Source organism: Mustela erminea, chromosome 13 (genome assembly GCF_009829155.1).
Source record: "Mustela erminea isolate mMusErm1 chromosome 13, mMusErm1.Pri, whole genome shotgun sequence".
NCBI classification, from domain to species: domain Eukaryota; kingdom Metazoa; phylum Chordata; class Mammalia; order Carnivora; family Mustelidae; genus Mustela; species Mustela erminea.
This window is the reverse complement of record NC_045626.1, coordinates 36852971-36868663: the sequence shown is the minus strand read 5'-3', so window position 1 is coordinate 36868663 and position 15693 is coordinate 36852971. Positions and strand designations below refer to the sequence as shown.

General features: G+C 43.4%; 1 protein-coding gene across 2 annotated transcripts; it reads left to right on the top strand.

Moving 5' to 3' along the window:
- Positions 1-4054: 4054 nt before the first annotated feature.
- On the top strand, positions 4055-12336 carry ZNF397 (zinc finger protein 397). 2 transcript variants are annotated; one of them, XM_032310939.1, is made up of 5 exons: positions 4108-4165; positions 4746-4807; positions 5565-6059; positions 6327-6450; positions 8671-12336. In XM_032310939.1, exons 3-5 carry the CDS (start codon positions 5643-5645, stop codon positions 9717-9719), a joined length of 1590 nt encoding a protein of 529 aa, XP_032166830.1. In that variant the 5' UTR covers positions 4108-4165; positions 4746-4807; positions 5565-5642; the 3' UTR covers positions 9720-12336. The 2 variants fall into 2 exon arrangements, with proteins under 2 accessions (XP_032166829.1, XP_032166830.1); XM_032310938.1 differs by lacking the exon at positions 4746-4807 and having other exon boundaries at positions 4055-4165.
- The last annotated feature ends 3357 nt before the right edge of the window (positions 12337-15693 follow it).

The following is a 15693-nucleotide window of genomic DNA, read 5'->3' as shown; positions in this document are numbered from 1 at the left end:
CTTGAATAGACCCGCTCCTCCCTTTTGTATGGCGTGTGCTGGGCTATACTAGACAATGTGGGAAACCAAAGCCCGATGGAGTTTATGCTCCAGGATTCATAGTTGTAACTCAAGTGAAAAAACCTCACTTGTATTTCCTTTGAATCCCTCACTTTTCTTACCAGTGTTTCACATACTTCCATCCACTTCCCTGAAGCAGCAAGAAACCATTTTCTCTGTCATTTGTGACAGAACAGTGGTTTACAGTGAAGAGACTTTCAATCTTTCAGACTTTTATCTTGCCCAATGAAGTTGAAGGAGAGCACTGTTGAATGTGATACAGTAATTCAAACAGTTAAAATTTACTGAATAGATAGCCTTACTCACCCATCACGACTCTATGAAGCTCATGAAGGTCCTCACTGGAAGTTGAACCTACACAACTCGATCACGGACTTTCCATCTTGTGGAACCATGAGAAATTAATTTCTGTTGTTTATAAGTCACCGAGTTTACGGTATTTTCGTTATTATCAGCTCAAACAGACTAAGACATCATGTAACTGGAAAATGTTGTCTAAGGCTCTTTCTTAAGAGTAACGAATTACTCTCCCACCAGAAATTTTAACCACGTCCTACCCATAAATCCCCAGCTTACATCTCTTGCAACTAAGAAACTGGTTTATATTTTAAATACACCCCCTATTACAAGGAGTGACAGGAACCTTTTTCTTCCTAGTACCTATACAGAGGTAAATCATGTTACCTACATGAAGTAAATGCTACTATAACACACTCAGCATTCATCAACCTATCCTCTTTTTCAGCCTTTAGGAGGCCGAGGAGAGTTCGTAAAATATCCTCCAAACTGAGAAGGCACTTTGAGAAATATATTTATTTTAGAGAAAAAGAGAGAGAATCTCAAGCAGACGGCGCAGAACATGGGGAGCCTGACACAGAGCTCAATCTCACAACCCTGAGATCACGACCTAAGCCGAAACCAAGAGTCCAATGGTTAACTGACTGCACCACCCAGGAGCCCCAGAAAAACAACACAAGTGACACCATAACTCTTTACAGTCTTACTCACGGGAACTTAGAGGGAGAATCAGGCAGACAGGATCCAGCGCAGGAGGCAGCCATTCCCCAGCTGAATCCAGACCTTAATACCCACCTTCTAGACAGCCAGTCTCGTGATGAGGAGGTCACAGGGTAGTTATCTCAAGAGGAATCTTCTGCGGGCCAGTCACCTTTACTATTTATCTAAAGTGGTGCCTTCTGTGTGTCACGTTAGGGGAGATCAGAACAAGCCTTCCTGCATTCAGGTCCGGGGATGCATTAACCTCCACAGGGCCTGAAGCCTATAGCCTGGAGGGGAGGTCATTGTGAGGGCATGAAAGAGATGGCAGGCCAAAGATGGAATCAGTGTTGTCAGCACTCCTACACTGCCCTTAACATTTTTGCCTTTTTAACATAATCTTAATTTTGTTTACCTCCCCCAGATTGTCTTTCAGGAGAGGTTGACTTGCTCCTCTCACCTAGGATATGAATCTTAATTGGCCTGAGCCCATTATGGACTTCTCACAACTCTTTGTTGGTGATAGGCATAGACAGTTGAAGTAATTGTAATTAAGATGTGAGAAGAAATCAGCTGAGGGCCAAGGCTTTTCTTAGTCTTAAAAATGGGCAGAACATAAGGGGGTTCCTTTTTTTTGCTTGTGGGTATCATCTGTAATCTGAAACTAAGTCATTTTAGGACCACGAGGGAAGCCAGATTGGAAAACAGGCCAACAAACCTAAAAATGGCAGAGCAGAAAGATGGAAAGGACCTGCATCCTTCACAATATTATCACAATATCATCCTTCACAACCCTAGGGATGGCCTTATCTCCACACATGTAGCTATGTGGGATAATAAAAAGGCTTAATATGATCTCTCTGATATGAGCAATTTGAGAGGCAGGGCAGGGACTCATGGGGGGAAGGGAGGGGAAAATGAAATAAGATGGGACTGGGAAGGGAGACAAACCATTAGAGACTCTTAATAACAGGAAACAAACAAATTTAGGGCTGCCCTGGGGTATGGGGGGTGGGAGGGATAGGGTGGCTGGGGGATGGATATTGGGGAGGGTGTGTGCTATGGTGAGTGCTGGGAATTGTGTAAGACTGGTGATCCAAAGATCTGTACCCGTGAACCAAAGAATATATGTTAATTTAAAACAAACAAACAAACAGCAGGGTTCTAATAAAATGATTCTGTTCTGTGGCTAAATAAATAAATATTAAAAGGCTTACATCTGGATATTTAGTAAGGTTTTCTATTACTGTAATTGAAAGCATTCCTTCTTTCTTTCAACGGTTCCACTCCTAAGTAGTAGCCCTCTTTGTATAAAAAGTTGAAGTAAACTGGATGCAAGGATAATTGTCTAAATTTCCTTCTATGTTTAAGCTGTTCTTCCTATTAAAGGCTAGAGTCTATTTCCCCTTCCCAGGAGCCCTGTCCTTCTGCCAACAGAATACAGCAGAATTAATATAATGCCAATTCCAAACTTAGGCCTTAAGAGAACTAGCCTGTTCCCTTTCTCCTTCACTCCATTGGAACCCCTGCACCCTATAAGAAAGCTTCAGCTAACCTCCTGAATGATGAAGAGACTACAGGGAGAGAAGCTTTACAGCGGAGAATCAAGTAATCATAGCCAATAGGCAGCACAGCAATGTGAGGGAAGCATTCTTGCACCTTCTAGTCCCAGTTAAGCTATGCTAGTTTACACCTCAGCGAGCAGGAGCCAGGCACCCCTACTAAGCCCTGCCTGAATTCCTGACCACAGAACTGGGAACAATAAAACATCTGCTGCTTGATTTATGCAGACATGGATAACTGAAACACACGATAATATTATTTGTTCTCTTGATCTGTAAAATTACCATAGCTGGTTCACAATGATTAAGATTTAAGCACTCTGAAAGCTAATTATTTTTTCCCAAATATGTCTCAATAGCCTTAGCTTACAAAAGATAATGTTTCCATGTATACACACCACCTTGTACCAACATTTTAAAGAAAATTAAAGGAAGTATTTTTAACAAGTGAGCTGATAGCCTTGCAAGTAAAAAAACCTATGGAACATATAAAAGGAAAATAGTGGGGCGCCTGGGTGGCTCAGTGGGTTAAGCCGCTGCCTTCGGCTCAGGTCATGATCTCAGGATTGAGTCCCGCATCGGGCTCTCTGCTCAGCAGGGAGCCTGCTTCCTCCTCTCTCTCTCTCTGCCTGCCTCTCTGCCTACTTGTAATCTCTCTGTCAAATAAATAAATAAAATCTTTAAAAAACATTTTTAAAAAATAAAATAAAAGGAAAATAGTTCCACCTCAATTTTAAAAAATGGGAAAAGCCATTTCCTTAAAAAATCATAAATGGTGCAAAGACATCAAAGAAAATACCTTAATCTCAAGGTCTCTGATCTAAATGAAATGCAAGTTAAAACAACATGAAACATCATTTTCACCTACTAAATGTAATCACTTAGTCTTAATGCCAACTGGGTTCCAGTGAAAAATGGGAATACCCCTCTTTAGAGTCGCAGCCTGGGACACCAAAGTCTTCTTGAGCTACGGGGACTTCGACGGGCCCTGACTTTGGGCAGTGTCTACGGCTGGAGAGCGGGTATAACAGAGCTACGCGCAGAGCTCTCGTAAGGCTGAAACGGTATGCTCCGAAAGGGCAACAGGAGCGGCTGTCATTTTTTGTTCAGCCTGTTCGTGCGTTTGCTTTTGCCGGAGGTGATGGAAACGCACGAGAGTTACACGCAAATCTTAATACTTTTCTGGAAAACTGCAGATGAGACAACAGGGAGTGGTGCACGGGAGGTGGGTGGCGGTGGGTGTCTGGGTAGCAGGCACCCGAGACGAGGAGCGGAGCCCTCCGGCTCGCAGTGACCTCTCCCAAGGACGCCCCCCTCCCAGCTCTCTCTCGCGTGGGCCTCTGCGCTCCGCGGGGCGGGGCTCCGGAGACGGAAGGCGGTGGGAACGAGGAACCCGCGGCGCCGATTGGCTGCTTAGGAGCACGGGGTGGGGAGCGCGGAGGCTCCGGGGGACGCGCGAGCGGAAGGTCGCGAGAGCGCACTTCCGGTCTTTGTGACTCGCCGCTCCGAGTCGGCGGCTTGCGCCCTGGCCGCTGCTGGGCTTCGCGGTGAGGGACGCGGGCCCCGAGCGGAGGGAGGGCGGGGAGGGCGCGTGGCCCGGACGGCGGGCGCGAGGCGAAGGGGCCTTGCTCCCCGGGCCTGGCCACCCCTGGGTCGCGCGGCCCCTTGTCCAGGCGGTGTTTCCGAGCGTTCTGGGAGCCCGCGGAGGCCAGCTCAAGCCCTTACTTTCCAGGAGAAAGGGCAGTTACTCCTCCCCGCCGTGACTTCGCAAATGCGGTCGTTTAGCCGGGCTATGAAAATGGGCTGATGCCTAGCCTAACTGTTCTAATCTCTAAAGTTAACTGTCGTGTTAGGGTCAGATGGTATTGATGTGTCCCGCAGTTTCAAGGGCATACCCTCCGGTCGATACTCACCCGTCCTCGAATCAGGTCCTGTGTGAGCTATATCACAAAATTGAATACGTAATTATTTGCTGCCATATTTCACTCTAAAAAATGTTCATTCCCCTATATGCTAAGCTTGAGAATGGAGATTGACTTTTTTGCTGCTTTTGTGTCTCTACGATAACGGACGTGTTTTTGAGCACACAGTACGCATTTAACAAACACTTGGTTAATTCCTCTGTAGATCCGTTTACTCAAAAGTAAAGACCTTAGTATTCTTATGCCTGGCTCACGACAGAGCCCATGGTAAGTGCCTCAGCGTTTGTTGAAGAAATGCATTGAAAACTAAATTTGATCAAGTGGCAGGTGAAAGTTTTTATTTGTCAACTCATATTTAATATAAAGTTTTAAAAATGTTGTTACTCCTGCAAATGGAAGCCGTCATTATCTGCCACAGATAGAAGGTAACTAAAAATAAATTATTATTTTTTAAAGATTTTATTTATTTGGCAGAGAAAGCACAAGCAGAGGGAGAGGGAGAAGCAGGCTCTCTGCTGAGCAGGGAGCCCAATTCTGGGCTTGATCCCAGGACCCTGAGAGCATGACCTGAGCTGAAGGCAGAGGCTTAACCCACTGAGCCACCCAGGCACCCATAAAAATAAATATTTGAAAGTCAACATTATTAAATCCTAGCTAGATATTGTTACCCTTAGAAGTCTGAGGCTTATACTTTATTAAAGAGGAAGTTCTACAAATTAAAGACAGATTTTTCTCCTTGATAACCATCAGGATTGGAGGAATTGAAAAGGAGATTTTGTGTTATGTGATTCATGGTAATACTGCATTCTTTTGCTTCTAAAATAATTTCTTCTATTATTAGTGGTAAAAATTCTAAATGGATGATAAATGGGCAAGTGATCTTTAGTTTGTCACTTGATTATTTTACAGTCTCACACTTCTTCCCTCTCAATACATTACTGGGATGACTGACCTTTATTTTAAGTTCTTACAAGATTTTTTTTTTCTCACTGCTATAAGTTAACAGTGCTTTTATATCTTTCAGGAACAAAGAGATTACTCAAAGAAACTGAAATACTGTACCCAGTTGTAGTGAGCTTTTTGCTCCACTGTTTAGGCCAGAATGGCTGTGGAATCCAGAACAATTTCAACCTTGGTACCTCAGAGTCCTCAGGATCAAGAACTAATACTAGTGAAAGTAGAAGAAAGCCTTTCCTGGGGTCAGAAATGTAAGCAAGGTGGGAGCACCAGATCCTGCCAAGAATTGTTCCGCCAACAATTCAGAAAGTTTTGCTACCAGGAGACACCTGGACCCCGGGAAGCTCTGGGCCGACTCCAGGAGCTTTGCTATCAGTGGCTCATGCCAGAGTTGCACACCAAGGAGCAGATCCTGGAGCTGCTGGTGCTGGAGCAGTTTCTGAGCATCCTGCCTGAGGAGCTGCAGATCTGGGTTCAGCAACATAGTCCAAAAAGCGGCGAGGAAGCTGTGACCCTGTTGGAGGATTTGGAGAGGGAATTTGATGATGCAGGGCAGCAGCAGGTGGGAACAGAGAGATGTGATATGTTGGGGGAAGAGAAATGTACAGACTAGAGCATGTGGCATCCTCACAGCAGTGGAAGAGAAAGTTGTCTCCACCAAACCATACCCTGCAGTGACTACTGTGGTTATACCTATCTCTGTCCTTAAATAGTTCTTTTTCCTATCACTCATTCCTGGAGTTGTCTTTGTTGCCCTCTTCGAAATTTTTACTAAGCATTTTCCCTAGGGAGTTTCTCAGAAAGCTAACCACTTTTTTCCTGATTTCAGGGACCAGCGGTGCCATGGAAGGATTTGACAGGTCTTGGAACATCCCAGGAGTTAACAAACATCCAACTCCAGCCTTTAAAGACACAGCTGAAACCCTGGGAACCTTGCCTTTCCCCCAAAAGTGGTAAGAAAGTAGAAACTCTTCTGGGAACCGCTATCAGGCCTCTGGTTTTGAGCGTGCATTTTACAAAGATGCCGCATGTGAACTTCTCACCTGTCTTACTCTAGACCAGATGTACCTTTTTCAGCAACTTTGTATTCAGCAACCCTCATGAAGTGCAGTGAGCCCTTCTTGTTTCAGTTTCACTGTCATTTCTTAACTTATTCCTTGATTATGTAACTTAATAGGGTGCTAACATATGTCTGGTACTGTGGGAGGCACTGGGTCTCTGTCTTCAAGACCTTGCATCTAGATGGGGTGGTGAACAAGCAAAAAGGCAGTGGCAATATAGTATAATAAATTACAGAATAAAAGTAGGCCATAGGTACTATGGGGGCACATATGAACACACCTAACCCAACCTTAGAGGTTCAAGGAGTACTTTTTGGAGGAGGAAACACCTAAACTAAGATCTGAACTATGACTAAGAAGAAAACTGGTAAATAAGCGGAGGGAGTGTTCCATCCTAAAGGAAAAAAACTTTTCTACTCAAAGCACTTCTCACACTGGATATGTGGGGTTTTCCCTCATCTTAAGCAATTCTAATTCTGAGCCTAATTATCTAGAATTAATGCAGACCCCACAGGTTAAGGTTTTGGTCCCACCAGACTGCTTCCCTCCCCATCCCCCAATTCAGAAGCCAAACGCATGTCATGAATCCCCACCTCACCCACACTTCTGTCTGATTGGGCTGCAAATTTGACATTCCATGACCACCTCTCCGGGTTTCATAATTTGCTATAATAGCTCACAGAACTCAGAGAAACACCTTGCTTACTCTTACCAGTTTATAAAGGATGCAAGCGTACAGCCAGATGGAGAGGTACGCAGGGCAAGATCCAGCTTGCTATTGCCCCTGTGAAGTTAGAGGTTCACCACTGTTGTGGCTCTTGGATGCATCTACCATCCTGGAAGCTCTCTAAGCCCTTTTGTTTAAGGTTTTTATACAAGTTTCATTACATAGACATGGTTGATTAAATCATTGGCCATTGATGGTTAAACCTCCAGTCCCTTTCCGTGGAGGTCTAAAGGTGGGGCAGAAAGTTCAACTTTCTAATCACATAGTTCGTTCCTTTGGCAGCCAGCCCCCAGCCTTCCTGAGTTACCTCATAAGCATAAACTGAGGTACTGGTTGAAAGGGGCTTATTATGAATAACAAACGATACGCCTCTCACCTCTACCACTTAGGAGATTACAAGGGCTTTTAAAAGCTCTGTGCCAGGAACTGAGGGTGCAGACCAAATCCATATATACTGTATTACAGTATCACACAAGCAAGGCCACAAAGTCCTGAAGGTGAGAGAATACAACCCATCCTGGGAACCGCAGGTAATTCAGTTTAACTGAAAAGAGAATTCATAGGGGAGAGATGGCGAAACACAACTAGAGAGGGAAATGAGACCCAGGTTGTGAAAACTTGGAGATCATCCTAATTAGTTTGGATAGGACAGTGGAGCACAGTTGAAAGGTTTTGGACAAGAGAGTAGTTGACTGAACTTGTGTTTTAGAACTTAGCTGCAGAGTGGAGGATGGATTTGAGGAAGGCAAGAGTGGCGTCCTGTTAGAGACTGTTGTAATCTAAATGGCACCAGTGAGTAAGTCAAGATATATTCTGGTGAGAAGGAGGATCAAAGTTGCCTCCTGTTCACCAGCATTTCAAATTGCATTGCAGAAGCTGGTCATGGTTACAAGTGGAGAATGTAGGAAAGGAGTTGGGGATGATACTCAGGTATTAGTCTTGAAAAACTTGGTTAATGATGGTGCTATTGTGTAAATGGAAGTGGGAAACAAGGGGAAAAAATATGTGTTTTGTCTGGGCCATTTTAGTGCTTGTGGGGTATTCACAAGTAATATCCCAATTAGCATTGGAGATGAGAGTCTAGAGCTTAATAGAATAGAGTTGGGGATCTGGGGAGACATTAGCTTATCACATAAGTAGTAACTGAAACCTAGGTCATAGAGATCAAGTGAAATTTCAGAGGGAGCAGGAAAGAATAAACTTCAGACTGTAGGTATAGGCCTTCATACTAGAAAGGAGGAGGAACCAGTATGGGCAGTTAAAGAAAGATAGGTGTGGACCTCAACCTCTTGTCTATAGAAGCCTCTGTTTTCTCTCACGTGAAAAGTGGGTACTGAGAGTGACTAGAGAAATAAAACAGTCTATTTTTGCTGCTATCATTTCAGATCGTGAGAACCACGAATCTGTGACCAAGAAGGACATTTCAGGAGAAAAATCACAAGGACGTCCCCAGGAGCCTTCATCTGGAGGAGTTAGTGAACATGACAGTAATTTAGAGTGGCAACAAGAAAGTCCTACAGGGGAGAAATTAAGAAGATTCCCTACCCAAGGGGGCAGTTTTAGTCAAGTAATCTTCACACATAAATCTCTGGGAAAGAGAGACCATCCTGAGCCTCAAAGCAGCTTGATTCTAAGTACAAACTCTATAACTTACCAGAAAGTTCCTACAGAAGAGAGACCTTATAGATGTGATGTATGTGGGCACAGCTTCAAACAGCATTCCTCTCTAACACAACATCAGAGAATCCATACTGGAGAAAAGCCTTATAAGTGTAACCAGTGTGGGAAGGCTTTTAGTCTGAGGTCATACCTTATCATTCACCAGAGAATTCACAGTGGTGAGAAAGCATATGAATGTAGCGAGTGTGGGAAAGCCTTCAACCAGAGCTCAGCCCTCATTAGACATCGTAAAATTCATACTGGGGAGAAAGCTTGTAAATGTAATGAATGTGGCAAAGCGTTCAGTCAAAGTTCCTATCTCATTATACATCAAAGAATTCACACTGGCGAGAAACCCTATGAGTGTAACGAGTGTGGGAAAACCTTTAGCCAAAGCTCAAAGCTTATTAGACACCAGCGAATTCATACGGGAGAGAGACCTTACGAATGTAATGAATGTGGAAAAGCTTTCAGGCAGAGTTCAGAGCTGATAACCCATCAGAGGATCCATAGTGGAGAGAAACCCTATGAATGTAGTGAGTGTGGAAAAGCTTTCAGTTTGAGCTCAAACCTCATCAGACATCAGAGAATTCATAGCGGAGAGGAACCCTATCAGTGTAATGAATGTGGCAAAACCTTCAAAAGGAGCTCCGCCCTTGTTCAGCATCAGAGAATCCATTCTGGGGATGAAGCTTACATATGTAATGAATGTGGGAAGGCTTTCAGGCACAGATCAGTCCTCCTGCGCCATCAGAGGGTGCACACTGTCAAGTAACTTGGCAGTACAATGGATGTTGTAAATATTTTGGTCAGATTTTTATCTTTGTTAGTGGAAAGGGTTTACTTTTGGAACAAGACTCCGGAGCGGTAAACACCCAGGTCTGGAGTCTTGCTGACTTAACTGAGCAGCACTTCCCGATGCTACTGCAAATTGTTCCTTGAAAGCTTTTCCTAGGACTAATCAGAGCAGCAGATGGAAGAATCACTGCTTCCAGCTTTCCTCTTACCATTAGGAATACTCAGGAAATAAGAAAAATGGGAACATAACATTGAAACCTCATTTTCCATGAGGGGGTACAGCAACCCGGGCTGTCAACCACGTCTGACTGTCCACATGCCAGATTTGGGATATGGTGTGGACAGTATGAGGGACATTTGTCTCAGGAATACAGAATTTTACTGGCCAATTAAGAACAGTGACAGGGCAGCAAGAGTGATGGGGAAGCAGTGCATAGATGATGTGTTGAGCCCAGGGCAGTCCAGAAATGAGGTAGTGGAAAGAATACATACTAACTTATCCAGCAGTTCACTTTTCGAAGTCCTGTCTTTTGCCAGGCACTAGGAATACAATGGGGAATCAGACGGTCTCTGTGGTTGAATGGGCAAGGTGAACGCATCATGGCATGAGCAGGGCTCTGTGACATTGAGTACCTGAGCCAGCCTTGGATCAGGGAAAGTTTCTGAGAAAAACAAACTGAAGAATGTACAGGAGTTAGCCAGGGAAGTAGGCAGGCAGGCTAGAGAACAATATTCCCAGCAGAGGGAACAGACAAAGGTCAGGAAGAATGTCTGGCACATCTGAGAAAAGGCCATTTTGTGTGGAGTGTTGCTGTTGAGTTCCTTTTGAAGTGGAGTCAGGTGTGTAAGAAATGTGGATGTAGCAAAGTAGGAGCCAGCAGAGAAGCACCTGTTATTAGACAAAATCCCGAGTCCTTGGGCCACAGGGTAGAGTGGAGCTTTGTCATGGTCTGGTGTGAGCCAAGGGAAAGGGTTAATAACTAGTTTCTTGCTTGTAGGCTCCGCTAGACCTTCTGTGTGTTTGGGGAAGGCAGGGTGGTTAGAAAGAGCCCAGCCTATCCTCAACGTTAAGTACCTGTTAGAATTCTAAATCTTCTCTTTCCTGAACGGAAGAGCTCCTTTGGTTCTTGAGGCTATCAGAGCTGTTGTCCGCTTCCTGCTCACTCGCAAGTCTCTGGGTCAGAAGCGGCTATGACTACCACATCTGTTTCTGGGGCTGTACCCCCACAGTTCTGGTGCACTCCCTTGGGCTCAGGTGCTAAACAGTATCAGTCCCTGGGTCTGAGCCTCCAGGCACCTCACATGTGTTCAGTTTTGCCTTATGTCATTGTCATTTTGCAGTATTTCAGTCTTACGAATTTTAAAGAATGCTGAAGGGAAGGGGCAACAAAAGGTAACAGTCCTGGTCCATCCAGAGACTACTGTCTTCTGGGGGACCCAGCAGGAAAAGTATCCCTAGTCTGGTGCTTCTCAGTGTGATGCAAGAAGGGATATAGGTTAGCAACAGAAGAACCTATTAATAAGAAATACCCAACTGGTCAGAGTTCAAACACCTTGCCAAAAATAGAAATCTATGGGAATTTAGAATCCTGAGCTTTGCAAAAGACAAGTTTTCAGGAGGATAAGTAGAGAATGCTCCTGTTGGAACATACATAGATAACAGAAACTAACCAGTAAGAAAGCCAGTGGGCTAAATCCCCCTGCTTCCAGAGAAGGTAAGAAAAGAAAGGGATAGGATAACAAAGTAACATGACAAGAGTTACTAATATTCAACTCTCAGTTTTCTCTCCCAGGATAAAGAAACTGAAAAGGGTAGGACAATTGTTAAGTAGGAATTGATAGAACACATGTTACAAAAGGGAGAGATTCTTTACCAGAGAGTTCTTAACCTACAAAGAAACATATAACAGGTACTTTGCTGAGGGCTTTGTATATATTTGTTGTTTCTCTGACAGCACATATTTTGCAGATGAGAAAATGAAGGCTTAGAATCATGGCTTAGTCAATATCCTACAGCTAAAAAGTGGTGAGGTCAGACTTTGACCCCAGGCAAAAGGAAAAAACCCTTCTGTGGAGCCATCTCTCTCTAGTATATCCTCATGAAGAAGTCCGAGTAGAAAAAAATGGTACTTCAGTAAGCAAATCACAAAAGAACAAGTGCCAGTGGGTGACAAGCGGGCAGTCTTGGTAGAATTAAAAATGTATATTAAAGCAAGAATTGAGATGGTACTTTTTTCCCCCTCATAAAGATTCAGGGAAGTTGGGATTTCAGTGCTGCTGGTAAGCTGTGAATAGATAGGATCTCTGGCAATCAGTACCAGAAGCCTTAACCATTGCCTTTTGACTTTAAAATTCTACCTGGAAATGTATGCTTCAGAAAACATCATGAATGTATACAAACTCTTAAAAGCTGTAAAAAAAAAAAAAGTGATGTTGATTGATGTCAAAAGAAATGACAGCATATCTTAAGTAAAAATAAAACGTACACTATGACTCCATGTAAAAATATATTTATGCATTAAAAATCCTGGAAATCTGTACTCTCAGAGTGCTACACTGGCTATCTCTGGGTGACAGAATTATAGGTGATCGAATTTTTTCTTGTGATTTTCTGTCTTCCAAATTTGCCTACAATAAATACTTCTAAACTTTGAGGAAAAAAAGGTTAAAAGGAATGAGTACCCAGGATAGTCAAGAAATACTGGAAAGCACATGCTTTCTGTAGCATCTCTGTCCCAAGTCCTAGGAGGCTGTCTAACTTAACTCTGACCCATGACTTTTTTTTTTTTTAAGATTTTATTTATTTGACAGAGATCACAAGTAGGCAGAGAGAAAGGGGGAAGCAGGCTTCCCGCCGAGCATAGAGCCCAATGCGGGGCTAGGTCCTGACTGGAGCTGAGGTAGAGGCTTTAACCCACTGAGCCACACAGGAGTCCCTGATCCATGACGACTTCATTGTTAAGTGACAGTGCCAGACAAAACCATCTCACATTAGTGTACAGAAAAGTCCTGCAAATTATAAATCTCTGTGCAAATACAAGTTATTTGCATGAAGGATATCTATAGTTGAGAAAAGCAATAACCTTGAAGTAGAGTCCTTTGTTCATGTTAGTGCTTTTCCATAATTCTGCAGCCAAGAGCAAGTCACACCTCAACTCTCAGTTTAAAGGAGCTGAAGTAGATGAAATTTCAGAGGTAAAACTTCAAAGTTCTATGTGTTTATGAAAGAGAGCAGGCATCAATATAAGGTAGATGTCAAAGGTGATTTTAAAAGATGTGCAATTGGGGCACCTGGGTGGCTCCGTGAGTTAAAGCCTCTGCATTCGGCTTGGGTCATGGTCCCAGGGTCCTGGGATCGAGCCCCGCATCGGGCTCTCTGCTCCGTGGAGAACCTGCTTTCTCCTCTCTCTCTGCCTGCTGGTGATCTCTGTCAAATAAATAAAAATCTTAAATAAATAAATAAATAAATAAATAAAAGATGTGCAATTTGGGGTGCCTGGGTGGCTTAGTGGTTAAGGCTTTACCTTCAACTCAGGTCATGAACTCAGGGTCCTGGGATCGAGCCCCACATCAGGCTCTCTGCTCAGCAGGGAGCCTGCTTCCCCCTCCTCTGCCTGCCTCTCTGCCTACTTATGATTCTCTCTCTCCCTGTCAAATAAATAAGTCTTAAAAAAAAAAAAAACAGATGTGCAATATAGGCAGGTTGCTTAATAACACTTTACTACCTCTCTCCTTCTCCCTCCTCATTTCCATAGACTGCAATTCTGTTCAGCTGGAGACTGGAAATTTAAGTAAATCTGACCGTGGGGTCTCCAAACTCTCCTGTGAAATCCTCTGCTTCTGTTGCCCCATTAAGTGAATCTTCCAAGTCAGGGAACTGCCAATTAGAATATTTCCCGTGCAGTAGAAACTGACCTGGAGAGCATTTCTGCAAAGAGGAAGGGTGAGCTCTATGGCCAGACCCCATTGATACCATCTGCTCCCTGCTTCCTGAGGGATCAGAAACACACACTGCTACTCAGTAACTTTACCATCTGCAACACTCTTGTTGGCTGGTGCAAATGATCACAAATCTAAAGGGTTTTAGGGTTTTTCTGCACATGTTTCTGTTGACCTGCTGAGAGAGAAGGGAAGGTCTATGGCAGTCTCTGAGGCTCCTGCTCCTAAAGGAGGGGACACAATGTGTATGTGTGTTTAAAGAGGCTACTTGTTCTCTTTCCCATGGTTTCTCAACCAGCTGCCCCTAAATTTTGTGTCTTCACTTGGTGAACTGCAGCGCAAGGGACTAGGCATGTTTCCAGACACCTGGACAAGAAAACAAAAGCTAAGCACACCCATTCCCTGATTTCTTGCCACAATTCCCTCCCCCTTTCTCCCAGCACACCTCCTCTTGTGTTACTAGGCTTCCTATTCCTGAACAAGTCATGTCAAAACAAACCTTAAGATTCCAATTTTATTACAATACATCTTGTATTACATTCTAATACTAAACAGTTTAAGTATATACTCAAAGTATAAATGTTAAAATCAGTTACTAAAAATGATTTACCAAACACGATTTTTACCAAAAAATACTAGGACTGAGGAAAGAAAAAAAATTATAGAACTGCAAAATACTAACAGTATTTTTATGGGTGGTGGGGTTGAGGGTGACTTCTACTTTCTCATTTTCTATATTTTTTTAAAAGCTTTTTTTTTTTTTTTTAAGATTTTATTTATTTATTTATTTGACAGAGATCACAAGTAGGCAGAGAGGCAGGCAGAGAAGGCAGGGGGAGCAAACTCCTTGCTGAGCAGAAAGCCTGACTGAGGGCTTGATCCCATGACCCTGAGATCATGACCCGAGCCGAAGGCAGTGGCTTTAACCCACTGAGCCACCCAGGCACCCCTCTCATTTTCTATATTATCAACATTTACAATTAATTCACAAACTAGAAAAAACCTATTAAATAAAATTAAAAACATGAAATCATCTGATTGTCACCTAGAGGAAAAGCAACTCCATCCATTTGAAGGGTCTCTCCAGAATTCCAACTGACTCACTCAATGAAAATCGTCCAACCTATGGATACAAATACTGCCCCCCCACCCCAATTTCACCTCCCTATTACCCAAAACATCTTTGATCACCAAGTCTTCAAAAGAGATAGTATCTGGAAGGGAAATCAGGGTATCTTAGAAGAGAAATCAAACCTTCTCTTACATATGAATTGCCTTTAGCAGTTAATGGTGGCCTAATTAAAACTGCCAAAATAAAATTAACAGAGAAACAGTTTTAAGGAATCTAAGGACATAATTCAGTAAGTACTCATTGCCTTCAAGTAGCTTAGTATCTTCCAGCCTGATGTAAGGAGATGACAGGAAATGAGGAATAGTGGATCCTGGGAAGGCATACCTCCCACTCCCAGGCTCCTGTCAGCTTCCCATTTCCTGAGCCCTAGGGTTATGGGACACCGACATTGTCCCTCTAGCCTCCAACATTTTTTCTTTCTTTGGCGTACCTACATGCCTTTTTCCATACAATGCAGCAAAGTCTATCATCACACTAACTCTCCTGAGTCCCTCAAGGTCTTTAGGTAACTCTGGGTCTGGGATAGGCTACCCAACTCACTGATTATGAACAGGAAGTGAGGAATCAACACATGTCCTAGCTTCCAAACCAGGGTCTACATGAACACATTCCTGCTAGAGGAGTCCTCATGAAGAGACATCTCTAGATCCTCTCTCCATGCCTTCGTATGTGCCATAACCTGTCTGTAATGTTTTCTTCCCTCTCGCCTTGACCTGGCTTATATCCACCTTTTATTTCCCAACAGAGATTTCATCACATTGAGGAAGACTTCAATAACTTGCAGACCAGGTTAGGTGCCCCTGCCATGTATTTTGACAGAATCCTAGATTATTCCACCAAAGCACTTACCACTCTTTATTGTAATTACTTGCCATATATA